Below are 14,875 nucleotides of genomic sequence, written 5' to 3' on the forward strand. Positions count from 1 at the left end.
ATTATATCAGTTGGTTTATAAATTTACGATGATACTATGAATGATACGATAATACTATTGAATTGTGTGTATCAATAAGAACAATCGAATTATTTCGATACCACATTCAAAAATTAGTTCCGTGTATTGGTATGTTTTTTTATCGCATGTGTTTTGAATGGATATTGAGGACAGCTGTATCGATTGGACATGTGACTTTCTATACATAAATCTTACTATACACAAATGTAATATCCGGCCTATTGCAATGCACTGTCTTATCAATTACTATTATGCGGTTGTAATATAATTTGTAATTTACAGTATTCAATACTGTATATTCATAGTACTTGTATAGTATATTAAGGTACTTGTTCTTTAAGAAGATTGCTGTGTTCGGTCAATTCTCGGTGGATTATGATGGCTACGTTTGTGACAGTAAAGATAATCGATCTGTGAGAGTCTACTGTATGCTCTCAGAATATACTGACAACCCAAACGCAACCCATGACGTATTTGTATCCATTTTACTACGAAATATGTTCTTAGAACTTTAATCTGAGTATTGTAAAAATTTTTTTGTACAAGTGTATTCGAGACTATCATCATTTTTTACATTTTTTGAATTATCTTTATAGCAATTATTCTGTCCTAATCTAGTATATTGAGTATTCCTTATTCGAGATGTATTATCGTTCGTAGATCCATTTTCGTATTTCTTCTGATGCATATAAGCTATATTATCGGTAACATTCAACGCGATAAGCCACTAAACAAAATTCTATTTGCATTTTTGCTAATTCTATTTGCTAATTTTAGATTGCATGTAATCATCTATCATCATCAAGTTATCTTTAAAGAAATCGATAGAATTTTATATTTTTTATTTATTTAGTAATATCAATTAATGCGTATATATTTTTTGTTTAAAAAAATTCTATATTATTTAGCTAACTCATATTTGTATGCACACTGATGCATGAGTTACACGATCTGATTCCATAATTGTTATTTCACGATCTCAAGCTGGTAAAATGTGTGGTTTATTATGTCGAGGTCCTAATAAACAAAAGACTCTTTAAATCATACAAAAAATTCGCCCTTATAATACATTTTTAATAAGTCATTTGAATAATTCAATTTCTTAAAAATATACTCTATCTATAAACAATAATCAATTCTTGATTGATTCAATGATAGTAGTAAACCGATCTTCCGGGTATTGATGCCAACAATGCGTCATTATTCTGTAAATTGAATCTGGCCAACGGGTGGCTTTTCCAAACCAGCGTTTTCCCCCACCAGCCGTTAGCATTGACATTACCTCACGATTGGCACGATTAATATATGGCATGTATCCAAAAGACATAATTTCCCAGAGAAGGAAACAGAAAGTCTTACAAATCAAAATCATTACATCATTTATTATTTGTATCTGTAAAATGTAGACAATATAAACATTATTTAAATTAGAGAGATCATCTATTAAAATGACGCTGTAAAATTAATCTTGATATAAAATCAGTCTGATATAAAATTTTATTTATAAGTTACTTGATTTTTTATGGATCAAAATGTTAATAATAATAGTAATACATAATAAATGTTTGAAATCATTTTCTTGAAAAACATTGTCATTGAAATTCACCAGATGTCATATTTCGTAATAAATATATCATCTAGAAAAATTTCTCATGACGTCAATTTGATAGATAACATATTTATACCGTCTTTCATGTAATAATCTTTTTTATAGATATCTCTAACTATATCAAAGTGCGCGATGTTTCCTATACGATCAGATTCTTTGTAGGTGAATATAAAAATTTCATGCGGCTATATCACGATATATGAAACGTGTCACTTCCACGTATTTACAATCATTCGCAACATTGTAGCCATAGATAATCAAATCATACATAGTTAACGTAGTAGAACGATCCTGATGATAATAATTCATGAAGTTAATAAATAAATTGATTTTTCCCTTTTTTCTTTTTATTAAATGGACACATAAATTATAGATTAACTCACCGGTCTTCGTCTTTCTTCACGAAGGAAATTTTTCAAATCATCACCAGCTAATAATTCTAATACGATATATCCTGGGTGTCTGTCGAAAAAGACTCCAATAAAATGTAATATGTTGGGATGTCTGATTTTACTCATGATAAAGCCTTCCATCATGAAATCATCTTTAGCTTGGGATGTTATCTACGAGAGTAGAATTTTAATAGCTACTGAGTGCTCGTTGCTATGTTTTGAAAGACTTCACCAAAAGCATTTTGTTCAGGTAGTCTATTTGCATTATAAATTTATTTAATTATTGAATGATTCTTTTATCCAAAGAAATGAAATATTAACTTCACCAAAGAGATATATATATTCACGTAGAATCTGAGGTAAACCTATAAAACTATATACGTTTCTAATGAATCCGTAATTCGGATTAAACTTGATCATCATCGTGTTTGAGATAGCTTCCAAGACTGTGAACTTCATACAATTTCCAAACATCACTTGCCGATATTATAAAAGATTTTTTCGGTTCTGACAGCGATTATTTACGGAATAAAATTTATGAAGATTAGATATTATAACATATCGATTTTCATCTTTGAAAGAGAATTTTAATTACTTACAAAGCAGCAGACAAAATCCGGTGAAAGTCAGTAATAAAATCGTACTAGCGATTATTAACAAAATTATAAATGCTTGGTAACCTTTGAATTATCAGGGACTATAATATTAAGTTCCCGTTAGAAAATATTTATTTTTAATAATAATGATTACATAATAATGATAATTAAATATTAGTAATGTATCACTTACTGATACACGATCTGGAATCACTGCTGAGGATCCAAGCTGGTAGACACAAGAACTTTGTTGTTAGATATAAATCAGGAACAACACAACGAAAATTGCAACCACAACCTCTTGTGGTAACTATTATGTAAACTTCACCAGATTTAGGATTCATAAACTGAAAGTGAACGTGTAGTAGAATAAAAACAACATAAGAATATCCACTGTAACCTTTACAGAAACGTTTAACCAGTATTATTTTTTGTATAATATTAAGAATACAATAGGTTATCTATTTCGAAATGATCTAAATTTGCAAGAAATTCCTTCCAACTCGTTAATCCAAATGAGAATTAAAATTTGTCGAATACATAAATTATTAGACGAAAATATCAAATAAAAAATATCAAATTTTATTAGAATCCAAAATCATTTGAATTAAATTCTATTAAAATTTATATTTATTTTTTTAGCTTGAGAATTTTAAAAAGAATTTGTTAGTAAAAGGAAAGAGTTATCTTTACTCATATAACATTCACTTTCACCTCCTGCTAAACAATCACTACAATTGCCACCAAATCAGTCATTATCGTAACTTCTTTTTTCGATCTACAGCCAGTATTACCAGTTCTTCCAAAAATCAAATGTTTTTAGTCTACTTTTTAGGACATAAAATATGCGTCATCCCGAACATTAGGATTTGTTGGAATTAAGATTTCATCAATTTATTTTTCTTTTTATCAATTGCAATATTTATATGTCTGGTAATCGATAAGTCAGAATTAATTGATCTTTCAGGATGGGAGGGTAGCACCTTTCCCATATTGTTTACTATCATCCTTGGATTGTCTTACACATAATCCTAATCCACCACGACCGACAGCGATGTGCAACAGTTGCTGTTCATCATTGTTTTTTAGCTGTGAATTAATGTTAATTTTAACGTAAGATTTCCTTTGCGTTTCATTTCGTCACATTTGATCTGCAATGCAATTCCACGCTCCCTTATATAATATTTTCGTTTATCCGAAAACATTTTCTAAACGATACGATATGTTTTTTCTTGAATAAAGCTAAATCCTTATATTCTAAAATTTTTTATGAAAAGGTGAACCACCTTTTTCATCAAGATTCAAATATCAGATTTTTCCCAAATTCCTTTCATTCATCTACATTATTAGATTTTCCCTTTAATTCTTAAGGATAATCGTGCGCATTCTTATACTTACTCTTTGACATCCTTCACATATTCATATACTTACACTTTGACATCCTCTTCATTCTTTTGGTTATTTCTGCCTTAAGCGCGAAACAAGAATTTAATAATTCAAATTCTTAGTTATATGGGAATTTCGTGTAAATACAAACGTGTTCGTGTTTCACGCATAATAAAACGTTTACTTACAGTGAAGATATAAGTTATTACTACCGATTTCTGCCTTCATTTCTTCACTATCGTACAATTTCAATGTCCTATATAATTCATGCAATAAAATTTTTTCTCGAATTTGAATAGAATATTCTTCTGTCATATCTAAATTTTAAAAATTGGTTAATAGTTTTTTACAATTTTGCGTATTTGAAAACATCTTATCTCTATTTTCCTAATTATTTTATACGAAAGAGTGCATATTAAATGATTACGATTACGATTATAATTATACTATGCCATATTATTCTTCTTATTTGGAAAAACATTTCTATTACATCGTTTAATCGTTATAAATAATAAATAATTTATTGCTAGAAAAAATTACTTTATCGACTGAACGTTATGAAGAAATGATGTAATAAGAATCGAATGAATCCTTAATAAATGTTTATTTTAGAACATCCGTCAATTTCAGGCTGTCTAAACATGCAATGATCACTCTTTTCTAATTCAATGACACTCCGTACAAATGCATCCAATGTATTTACTTCCCGTATCGATAACACTTCGCTCACCATATGTACCCATTTTAATTAAATTATTAAAAAAGAAAATATGATTACGTGAGTAAAGAAACTTGTATTATCTAATTAACCATATATAGCAAAGTTTCTTACCTATAGTATTCACTATATCATGTAGTCCACTTCTAAATAGATAAAATCTTCTTGAGAAGAATTCGATGATATTTCAATCAACTGGACGTCAGTTTTATTATTTTCCTTTATGTTTTACACTTGGACCTATTCGGTTGATAACACTACAAATAACGATATGAATGATTGAGAAAATACGAAAAAATGGATATTTGATCTCTAAGCGCGTTAGAAATGAATCTTGTGAAATCAATGTAATTGTACATTTATTTTTTGGTAAGAATATTTCAATTTAATGTGATAATATTTATTTGTACATACTATTTTTATATATCTTTTATATTTCTTTATATAACATTTTTGTAGACATGTTATTATCCAACTCGAAAAATTTTAATTTACACCTAGTAAAGTACTGTTAGCGATTTGTTTATAAATTGAAATTGCTCCAACGGGAAGCAATTGTTGCCTATAATAATGATCTTTATTCTGTTAAAATTTGAATCGTAATTGTCGAAGATTTGTTTAACCCTTGAATCAACATATAACAACAATTCAGGAATGACTATACTGATTTTATCTATTATCAGCAATTGAACATATTTGAAAAGTGCTTTGTATTGCTATTTTACTTCAATAGATAATAGCATTAACCTTGAGACAAGTATTTTCAAAGCGTTAAGAACACTTACAGTGATTGTATCACCAATTGTTACCTGATTGTAGCATAAATTGCTACTGCATCCTTGTCAGTTGTTGCGTAAATAATATAAATATTACAATAATCGTGTAATAATTGTAAATTTGTTCAGCTTTATTAATTCTGTTAATTAATATCATTTAAAATTAATATAAGATTTAATAGAAAACGATACAATAATTATTAGAATATAAATCAAAAATATACAACGCGTCACTAAACACAGGAAAAGAAACGTTTATGTGAAATATGTGAACTCACTTCACTAACTATTTCCCTACCATATTAATTGCAAAATTAATGATGATAATAATTGCAAAAAATACATGAAATGTAAATATTAATTCGTATCATACTAATCTTATTATCCGTCTATTGCGTATTTATATCTGATTTTTTGATCACTGGTCTCGGTGATGTTTACTAACGAACTAACGAACGGAATGTACTCGGTTGACTCAACAGTTTTGCTCTACAATAAATCTTCTTAATATTTGATTAAGCTTTCTTAATTAATCACCTTTACACGTTAATGGAATAAAACAAATGTCACAAAAATAAGAGTTTAACTAGTATTAATACTTCCTTGATGCTTCAAGCGCGTATGTCTCGCAGATGATACAATCGCATGATTCGGTGAGTGAGCACCATACTATCAGTTCTAACTTCGATGACTCGAATTAATCAATTTCCGGAGTGAACTGGAATACTCTTTTGAGCTCTTACTGAGAAGGCAAATATTCTGCGTTTTTGATAAGTAATAACTCGCTTAAATTCGTACATTCGAATTATAGTTCTGCTATTTGTCATTAAAAGGATTTGAGATAATTAAAATGTCACATATGCCAGAATCGTTCTGTTAATTTTCTAATAGATTGTTAATAATTAATCGATTATCTTCTATCTCCAAGAATGACGGCATTAGTATAGTTACAATAAGGAAATATCGATTTCCAAGTTTCAAGTCTTGAAAATTTCGATAAATTATGACTTCACGAGTCTATGAGTATCACTTTCGTAGTTAATAATAGCAACAATGGACTCTTTCTGTGATCATTGCAATATATCGAATCTTATACCGTTACATGTTCATTACTTATTTTATAAAACAATTTTTGGAAATGAAATTTTTATAGTATGAGCCTAGTAGTGAGTTAACTAAAAAGAACGAGATATCTTAAATGTCTATATAAGTATATTTATAACAAAGGTGTACTTATACAGATATATTATATTTATACAATCGATAATGCCGTTCGTTCGCTCATTAGTGAAAAATCGAAACATTGAAAATCGAAATGAAGTCTTCATAATTGAAAGTGTCGTAACATGCATTATAAGTTCAATCCTTTTTCAATTCGTATTTTGTTTTTCTTTATCTATTTTTCTTTAATCTTTGTCGTTTATTTTTCCTCAGAATTTCGATTGCGCTCTTATAAATCTAGGCCTCTAGAATAGCGAGTATAAGTTGATAAGAAGATGAAACAGGAATAAATTAAAACGAAAAAAGGTTAAATGGAAACGAAATGAAAAAAAGAACGGCATGAGAGAGGCAGAGAGATAGGAGTGAGATAGAGCATAAGTTGCACGTTTTACTTTGCCGGATATAGTCTTCAAGAGGTCCGGGACAACTTATTATAATTATCTCCTCGAAATATATTCTGTTCGACGGTTGTTACTATACTGGCAAATTCGAGTCGCTGAATTCGCTCGTCAAATTTATTTAATCTTTCGTTATTATTTTTTAATTTTTCATTAATCAAAATCTTGTACCTCAATTTGTAAAACAATGTTTTTAATGTATGAGCAAATTTGAAAAGTGTGATTACGTCTTATATTAATATCTTATATTAATAATATATTTAAACAAATTGTTGCTTAAATCTTATCTGAATTTAGAAGTTTTGAAGATATGAATATTTTCATATTTTTTCAAAGTCTTTTATCTATCAAAAATCATGCCGGAAGTAAATGACTTTCGTTTATGGAGTAATTTTTAATAACTGATCAACGTCGGAGAATCACATGTTTTATAATAAGTTCGTTAGTACTATCTAAAAACGTACATTTTTAAGAAACTAAATAATATTCATTTACCGAAAGCGTTGGCCAGATAAAATATTTATAGTCAGCAATTTTGAGTTTCTGCCGGCTTGCGTATGCAATGACGAATTGTTATAAATATTTGTTTATAAAGAACCTTTCTCGATTATTTTTATCAAGGGCGGATTTTCCTTTTTTATCTGTTGTGAGGGCTGTAACGATAGTTGAAAAAAGTAAGCACAGAAGGCGGAACATTCTTCTAAAATATGTTTTGTCCTTTAAAAAAATATATTTAAAATGCATCATCAATCAATTGCACATAGTTAGTGGCAATTGATAGTGATCATTCGGTCTTAAACTAGTGAAGTATATGAACCTATTAATATTGTGCTGTCACAGTAGATTTGAAAATTGAGTAAAGATGAAGAAAGACACCTCCGATGACTTTGACCTTGATCTTGACATATGTTCTTATGACGTCTTCATATGAAGATTGTTCTATTTAAATATATTATTGAATTTATACGTTAACACATTTTGCACTGGTCACGTAAAAGTACGTCCTTTTCATATTGCCATTTAACCATCGATTACGTAAAAATATGTTTTTCAATTTGCTAAAATTTCAAACCAAAATATTGAGTACTTTTTCAGTTATAACAATTTTTCTAAAATGCAATTATAAATCAAAAAATAAAAATTATCGTCGATGGTTAAGCAAGTCCTATAGATGCGGCGCAAAATGTGTTAAGAAATACTATGAATTATTTCATGTTGGCTCCTCTTTCTAAAGGAGAGCCAACACCAGCTTTCCAATTTGAATTTTAAAAATAAACTATATGAAAGAGTGGCGAGTATTTTGCTTCTTGGCGCAACTCTTTTCCATGAAAACTTGAGAAGTCTCGGCAGTGAGGAAAATATATCTATTGAAGGAAGGTCCATGGTATTTTGATCGATCGTTGACTCCGGAAATCCGAACTATTCTACCATTTACTAATCATGTAAGTGATATAATCATTGTTCTAATTGAAAAATTTAAATATAATGCCCAAGAGCTTTTCGAACATAAGATCTTTCACTGATTTGGCCAATGATCACAATAATTTATCGATTTTATCGGCAATTTCTGTTTCTTGCATTCGATGTGCTCGAGATGTTCGATGAAAAAAAAATGACATAAAAAGTGGACAAAAGTTCTAATGCTTTACGTGATTCCAATGAAATTCTGGTTTCAAAAGCTTAATCTTACGTATTTACGTAATATGGATATTGGACTTGAAGACAATGATTCTCAGTGAATCAGAATTATAACGATTAGTAAATTTCTGCAAATATCTGGCGGTACATTTAAAAATGAAAACCTCGGAATTTCTAATATCGATATTTCCAATCTAGTTCTAAATCGACGCGTTTCTGCGAAACTCATTTAATTGTATATCTTAAATTTCTCCTATAGTATTTCTCGACTTATAGCATCTCTCGATTTGAATGCGAATCAGGAAATTACGGCTTACGTCAGACAGACATTTAAAATTAAATATCTCGATAATAGAATCAGACAGATAACGTTAATAGGCTCTGTGAACGTACTTTTCACTCTCTTATATTTATATTCTTCCTTGGTGGTAATGTTATCTTTTTGACAAGATAAAATGTGGAAAGATATTCTGTCATTTTGACAGTAATGCCTTGATGCAAAGTGATTTAAACGACCGCAGAATAATGTTTTCTATCATTCTAATGTCAAAAAATTCATTTACTGGTTCCAAATAAAAGTTATGTAGTATAAAAGCTATTGTTAATTAAAAATATTATATACATTATAAACATTCTATATTATAATATTAAAATCAATAGTTGCGTGTTACAATTCAGAAAACCAGAATTGATGATCATAAGAATATCTTATTCACGACTATTTATTTTTATTGATTGATGATCTTATTTACGAATAGATGAAAAATATAAAATGTTTTATCTGAACATTCCTTTATTTTCGGAAAATTTAGTACGCGTTTGAATAATAGATATTAGCTATAACCTTTTCGTTGGTTATTGGGTTTTTCCAAGTTCCCAAAATAAAGTGAGTCCGCATATGGGCCGACGACGACTTCTTCTTTGGAATCGCTTAGAAAAAGATAAATTTTTGTTACATTTATCTGTTTCAGACAAGACGGTAAAAATGACTAATTATTAATGAAATCTCACTTTTTCTTTATATCGATTTAGTATTTCATACAAATTATAATTTTATAAGATCAATAAAATTAAATCCTAAATTGTAAAAATAATAAAATCGATATAACAAAAATCGGAATAATAATAAATGCGAGCATTACGAACTGTTGATATAATTGAAAGATAGAAAGACGAGGAGAAATGAAAACAGACGAAAACAAAAGGAACAATTCGTGTTTGTCATCGTGTCTCATTAGTGTTAAGTATACCTATCTGTAGATGAAAACACGATTTGAGAATTCATGCGTAAAGCCATTACGCGAAGTGATACATGGATTGCAGCCAAAATGGAAAACAGAAATCATTGTGAGATACTAACTAGTGTAAATTGAATGTATCAAACTTTGTTTTGTTAAATGATATATATATCATTTAAACTATACAAAAAGTAGCTTTGAGAACTCTGGCAGATTAATAGTGTGAAAAAGAACTCATATTATGATTTTTTTGAAAAGAATAAATTAGTTGATTATGTTCGTTTATATTGATTTAATAAAAAAAAATTTTCAATATCATTCAGCCTCAAACCTAAGATTATTTAATCATAAATCTATAGATATTTTCTATTCTACTAAAACATTACTTTATTATGTCTCAAGTATATAAAGTATAAAGGAAATTATGCATATTTCTAAAATTTAATAACATTTCAGAAATTAAGACCCATTAGCATAAACAACTGAACACGAATTTTTTTATTTTTATCAAAGAGTCATCTATCCAAAGCTCATTAAAATTCTCGGGTAAGTTATCGTAGTTTCTACATGTAACATTGCAAAATGCGTTTTCTTGCTTTTGAAATGGATTAAAAAATCTAAGAATCATTTTACGCACACATACAAGTAAACAATCGTTTATTTCATAGAAGAAAAACATTATTTAAGCATGCATATGAAAATTTAGTAATGGAGGTATGAATTTATTTTCTTTTATCGCAGATATTAAGAGACATTTTTATACAAAACTTATTTTTCACGAAAAATATTGAAAGCAGCGTTTTCACTAATAATGAATAATTATTGATCGATTATAATGAACAAAAAATGAAGGTTTAAACAAGGAGAATATTTTTTTTAATATTAGAAAAAGCTTTTTTATGCATAGAAAATCCGAAAAACACGATTTTTTAATGCCATGTTTTTCAAAGAAAATATATCTTCTTCAAAAATTCTAAAAAGTCATCTGCTCTTTTAAAACTCCATCTTTAAAACGAGATCTTATTCAATGCGATAAATCACGAACGAAATTCTATCTTTCTTTGCTGCACGTGACCATCAATCAAAGCAGTCTATAAAAAAATCGATAGAATTTTGTATTTTTTATTTATTTAATGATGCCAAACAATGAATATATATTTTTTGTTTAAACAAATTATATATTATTTAATTAACCTACATTTAAATGTACATTGATACATTCTGTTTCAGGATCCAATCTCATAATTGTTATTTTACGATCTCAAATTGATAAAATGTTATAATTCGGTGTTACATGGTTTATTAAGACGAGATTATAATGAATAAAAGACTCTATAAATTATAAAAAGAAATTCTACGTTATAATTAATTTTTAATAAGTCATTTGAATAATTCAATTTCTTAAAAATATATTTTATATGCACAAAATAATCAATTCTTTCGATAGTGGTCATAAAACTAGGCCGATCTTCCGGACATATGCCAACAACGTGTTATTAGGCTATAAATTGAATCGAGACAACCGGCTAGCTTTTTCAAATGATCAACAGATGTTGATATTACCTTCAATCATTGATCATTGATATTACCTTCCGATTAACACAACCGGTATATGGCATATATCCAAAAGACATCACTTCTCAGAGAAGAACACCGAAAGCCATTCAAATTAAAATCATCACATCATTTATTAGTTATATCTGCAAAAGTCAGATAGTATAAACTTACGACTAATGATCGTTTATTACAATGATTCCGTAACATTAATCTTGAAAATCTAAAGTCTGATATAAAGTTTTATTTATAAATATATATATATATATATATTTATAAATAAAATATATATATATATATATTTATAAATATATATATATATATAAATTTAATATATTACTTTACAAATTTAATATATAATTTTATGTAATAATCACTTCTGTAAATATTTCTAGCCATACCAAAGTTTGTAATTGTGTCTTCAACATGCAAGTGTCTCTTTCATGTACTTACAACTATTGTTGTAAGGCTGATCATACATAGTTAACGTGGTAGAAAGCTCCTGATGATTATAATCCCGAACGTGAATAAATAAATAGTTCATTTCCATTTTTCTTGTCACATAGGTATAAATTAGAGACTAACTCACAGGAATTGGTATTTTTTCTCGAAAAAAATAATTCAAATCACTACCAATTAATAATTCTAATACGATATATTTTGAATGCCTGTCGAAAAAGACTCCGATAAAATGTACTATGTTGGGACGGCTGCCTTCCATCATGAAATCAACTTCGACTTGGGATATTGCCAAGGAGGGTAGAGTTTTAACAGCTACCGGATGATTCTTGTTATATCTTGAAAGACTACGCCGAAAGTACCTTGTCTAAGTGGTCTACTTGTATCATAAATTTATTTAGTTTTTGAAAATTCTTTCATCTCTTTTATTCAAAAGAATAAAATACTAACTTCACTAAAGAGATATATATATATTCTCGTGGAATCTGAAATAAATCAATAAAATTCTATTAGTTCTCATAATTCGGATTAAACTCAATCATCATCGTGTTTGAGATAAGTTCTAAAGCTATCTTGATCAATTCTATATCGTTTCCGATCGTCACTTGACGAAGTCATAAAAAAGACTTTCAATTCTGACAGCGATTGTTTACGAGATAAAATTTATGAAGATCAGATATATCGATTTTCATTTTTGAAAAAAGGATTTGATCGCTTACAAAGCAGCAGACAAAATTCAATGAAAGCTAATAATAAAATCGTACTAATGATTATATCAATTAAATCATAAAAAACTTTTGAGTCAATAAGTACTACAATAAACATAAATTTTCATTAAAAAATATTTATTTCTAATAATAATTATTATATATTAATCTAGGATAATTTTTTCTGCCTGGGAGATATAGACTAGCGAAACTTGGATTATTTACTCTTAATTAATAAGCATTTTATTAATTAATGTATTACAATAGTTACAATTCTCTACTCTTAGATCGTTTTTCTCATGATTGTTCTTTACTCTGCGTTTGGTCCACTCAGGACCTTTTTTCATTACTTTTTACTTGATCTACTCAAGATTGTCCTCTGTTGTTATTTTTTTTATATCTGCCGCGTAGCCTTTCTCATTTCCACTCATATTTGTGCATATGCATTCGATAATTCCTACCGTTTTTTGTTCTATTCGTTACTTTGTCTCTCTTATTGCTTTGTTGCCTATCTCATTCATGCAACACTTTCATCTCATTCTCACCTCCAATATCTTAGCCCCCTCTTTTTCTTCCATAAACAAATATCTCATAAAGAGCAGATCATACTTTCGTTCTACCGTCTCATACACATACACACACACACATCTAATTAACGCTAGAACCTTCCATCTTTTATTCAACTGCCGATCGATTTATCTCATACGCATATACACACACAACTAATGCTAGAATCTTTCATCCCACATTAATGATAATTAAATATTAATAATACGTTACTTATTGATACAGGATTTGGAATCACGCTTGAGAACATATTTAATGGACAGAGATCTTTTATTTCATTTAGATATTGATCGAGAGCAACGCAAAGAAAATCACAAACATAACTAGATATTATGCAAACTTTACTAGATCCAGGTCCAGGTCCAGATTGAAAGTAAACGTGTAATAAAGCAGGTGAAACGTAAAAATACTCATCTTCGACATTACCAAAAGTGTACGCCCTCCTACATGATATTAAAAATAAGATAGCAATACTTCGAAATAATTTATATTTGTAAGAAAATTCTCCGAATCTGTTAATCTAAATGAAAATTAAGAGTTTTTAAATATATATTGATTCTATTCAAGTCTGTATTTATATCTTAAGAATCATAAAAGGAAATTAGCTAGTAAGGAGTTGCTAGTTACCTTTACCTATATAACCTTTGCCCCTACCACCACCTCCGACAAATCTGTCATTAATGTAACTTTCTTTACTACAGACAGCATTTTTTCTCCACAAGCCAAAGAAATCTCAGATGTTATTTGTAATATACTGTTCGAACTTTCCAATCATCACCAAAATTCAATGTTCGAATCAAATTTATATCGTTAAAGAAAATGAATATTTTCAGCACATTTAACTTAATATCATTTGTCAATCGCAATACTTGTATTTTCAGTAATCATCAGAATTAGATGATTTTTCAGGTGTAGCAGCATATTTTCTATCATTATCCACGGATTTTCATACACCTAGTCTTAATCCAACACTATTTTAATAATTTTAATTAAAATTGTATCGCGTTTAATCTCGTCGCATTTGATCATTTACTTATAATGAAGATATAGGTAGCGCCATCTCCACCATTTATTACCTCTATTTTTATCATTTGATGGCATACTGCCTGCCTCTGATAGTCCATCGAATAGAACTTGATTCTCCTTCGTTTCCATTTTCTAATTCTGCAAATTGGTTAAGTTTTTTGCCATTTTGACTATTTGAAAACGCTTTATATTTATTTATTTCATATGAAAAAAGTATATGGATGTATTAAATGATTACGATTTATTATTATACTGTATCACATTATTATTCTTATATTTCGATCATATCATTTAATCCCAATAAACAATGAATAACTTATTGTTAGACTTTATCAACTGAATGTTACGGAGAAATGATATAAGAAGAATTTAATGAAATTTTAGTAAATGTTTAGCTTAGGATACGCGTCAATTTCAGACTATCCAAATATAAAATAAACTTTTTTAGTTTAATGATACTTCAAATAAGTGCACCCAATATATTTCCCATACTGGCAGCAACCCCCCATACCACATGCACCCATTCCAATTACATTATTAAAAAAAGGAAATAAGATTACATGGATAAA

General features: G+C 28.5%; 1 protein-coding gene across 5 annotated transcripts; it reads right to left on the reverse strand.

The window, feature by feature from the left end:
• Window positions 1-1,009: 1,009 nt before the first annotated feature.
• Window positions 1,010-6,098, reverse strand: LOC118448542 (leukocyte tyrosine kinase receptor-like). Of its 5 annotated transcripts, none has more exons than XM_085662118.1 (9): window positions 5,532-6,098; window positions 4,837-4,979; window positions 4,193-4,321; window positions 4,050-4,086; window positions 2,812-2,847; window positions 2,622-2,719; window positions 2,404-2,529; window positions 2,014-2,193; window positions 1,010-1,414 (listed from the first exon to the last, which is right to left on the reverse strand). In XM_085662118.1, exons 7-9 carry the CDS (start codon window positions 2,494-2,496, stop codon window positions 1,154-1,156), a joined length of 534 nt encoding a protein of 177 aa, XP_085518244.1. In that variant the 5' UTR covers window positions 2,497-2,529; window positions 2,622-2,719; window positions 2,812-2,847; window positions 4,050-4,086; window positions 4,193-4,321; window positions 4,837-4,979; window positions 5,532-6,098; the 3' UTR covers window positions 1,010-1,153. The 5 variants fall into 5 exon arrangements, with proteins under 5 accessions (XP_085518244.1, XP_085518242.1, XP_085518246.1 ...); XM_085662116.1 differs by having other exon boundaries at window positions 5,137-6,098; XM_085662120.1 differs by lacking the exon at window positions 1,010-1,414 and adding an exon at window positions 1,713-1,921 and having other exon boundaries at window positions 5,137-6,098.
• Between the last annotated feature and the right edge of the window lie 8,777 nt (window positions 6,099-14,875).

This window comes from Vespa mandarinia, chromosome 17 (genome assembly GCF_050613455.1).
Source record: "Vespa mandarinia isolate Hongniang chromosome 17, ASM5061345v1, whole genome shotgun sequence".
Taxonomy (NCBI): Eukaryota; Metazoa; Arthropoda; class Insecta; order Hymenoptera; family Vespidae; genus Vespa; species Vespa mandarinia.

Excerpts from the sequence above, each read along its gene's own strand:
- LOC118448542 (XM_085662118.1), bottom strand. The coding sequence starts at position 2,496 with ATGTTTGGAAATTGTATGAAGTTCACAGTCTTGGAAGCTATCTCAAAC. Across the intron at positions 2,194-2,403 it reads ATTACGGATTCATTAGAAAC|ATAACATCCCAAGCTAAAGA; the intron begins GTATATAGTTTT and ends CTACTCTCGTAG. Across the intron at positions 1,415-2,013 it reads GTGAAGAAAGACGAAGACCG|ATACAAATAATAAATGATGT; the intron begins GTGAGTTAATCT and ends TACATTTTACAG.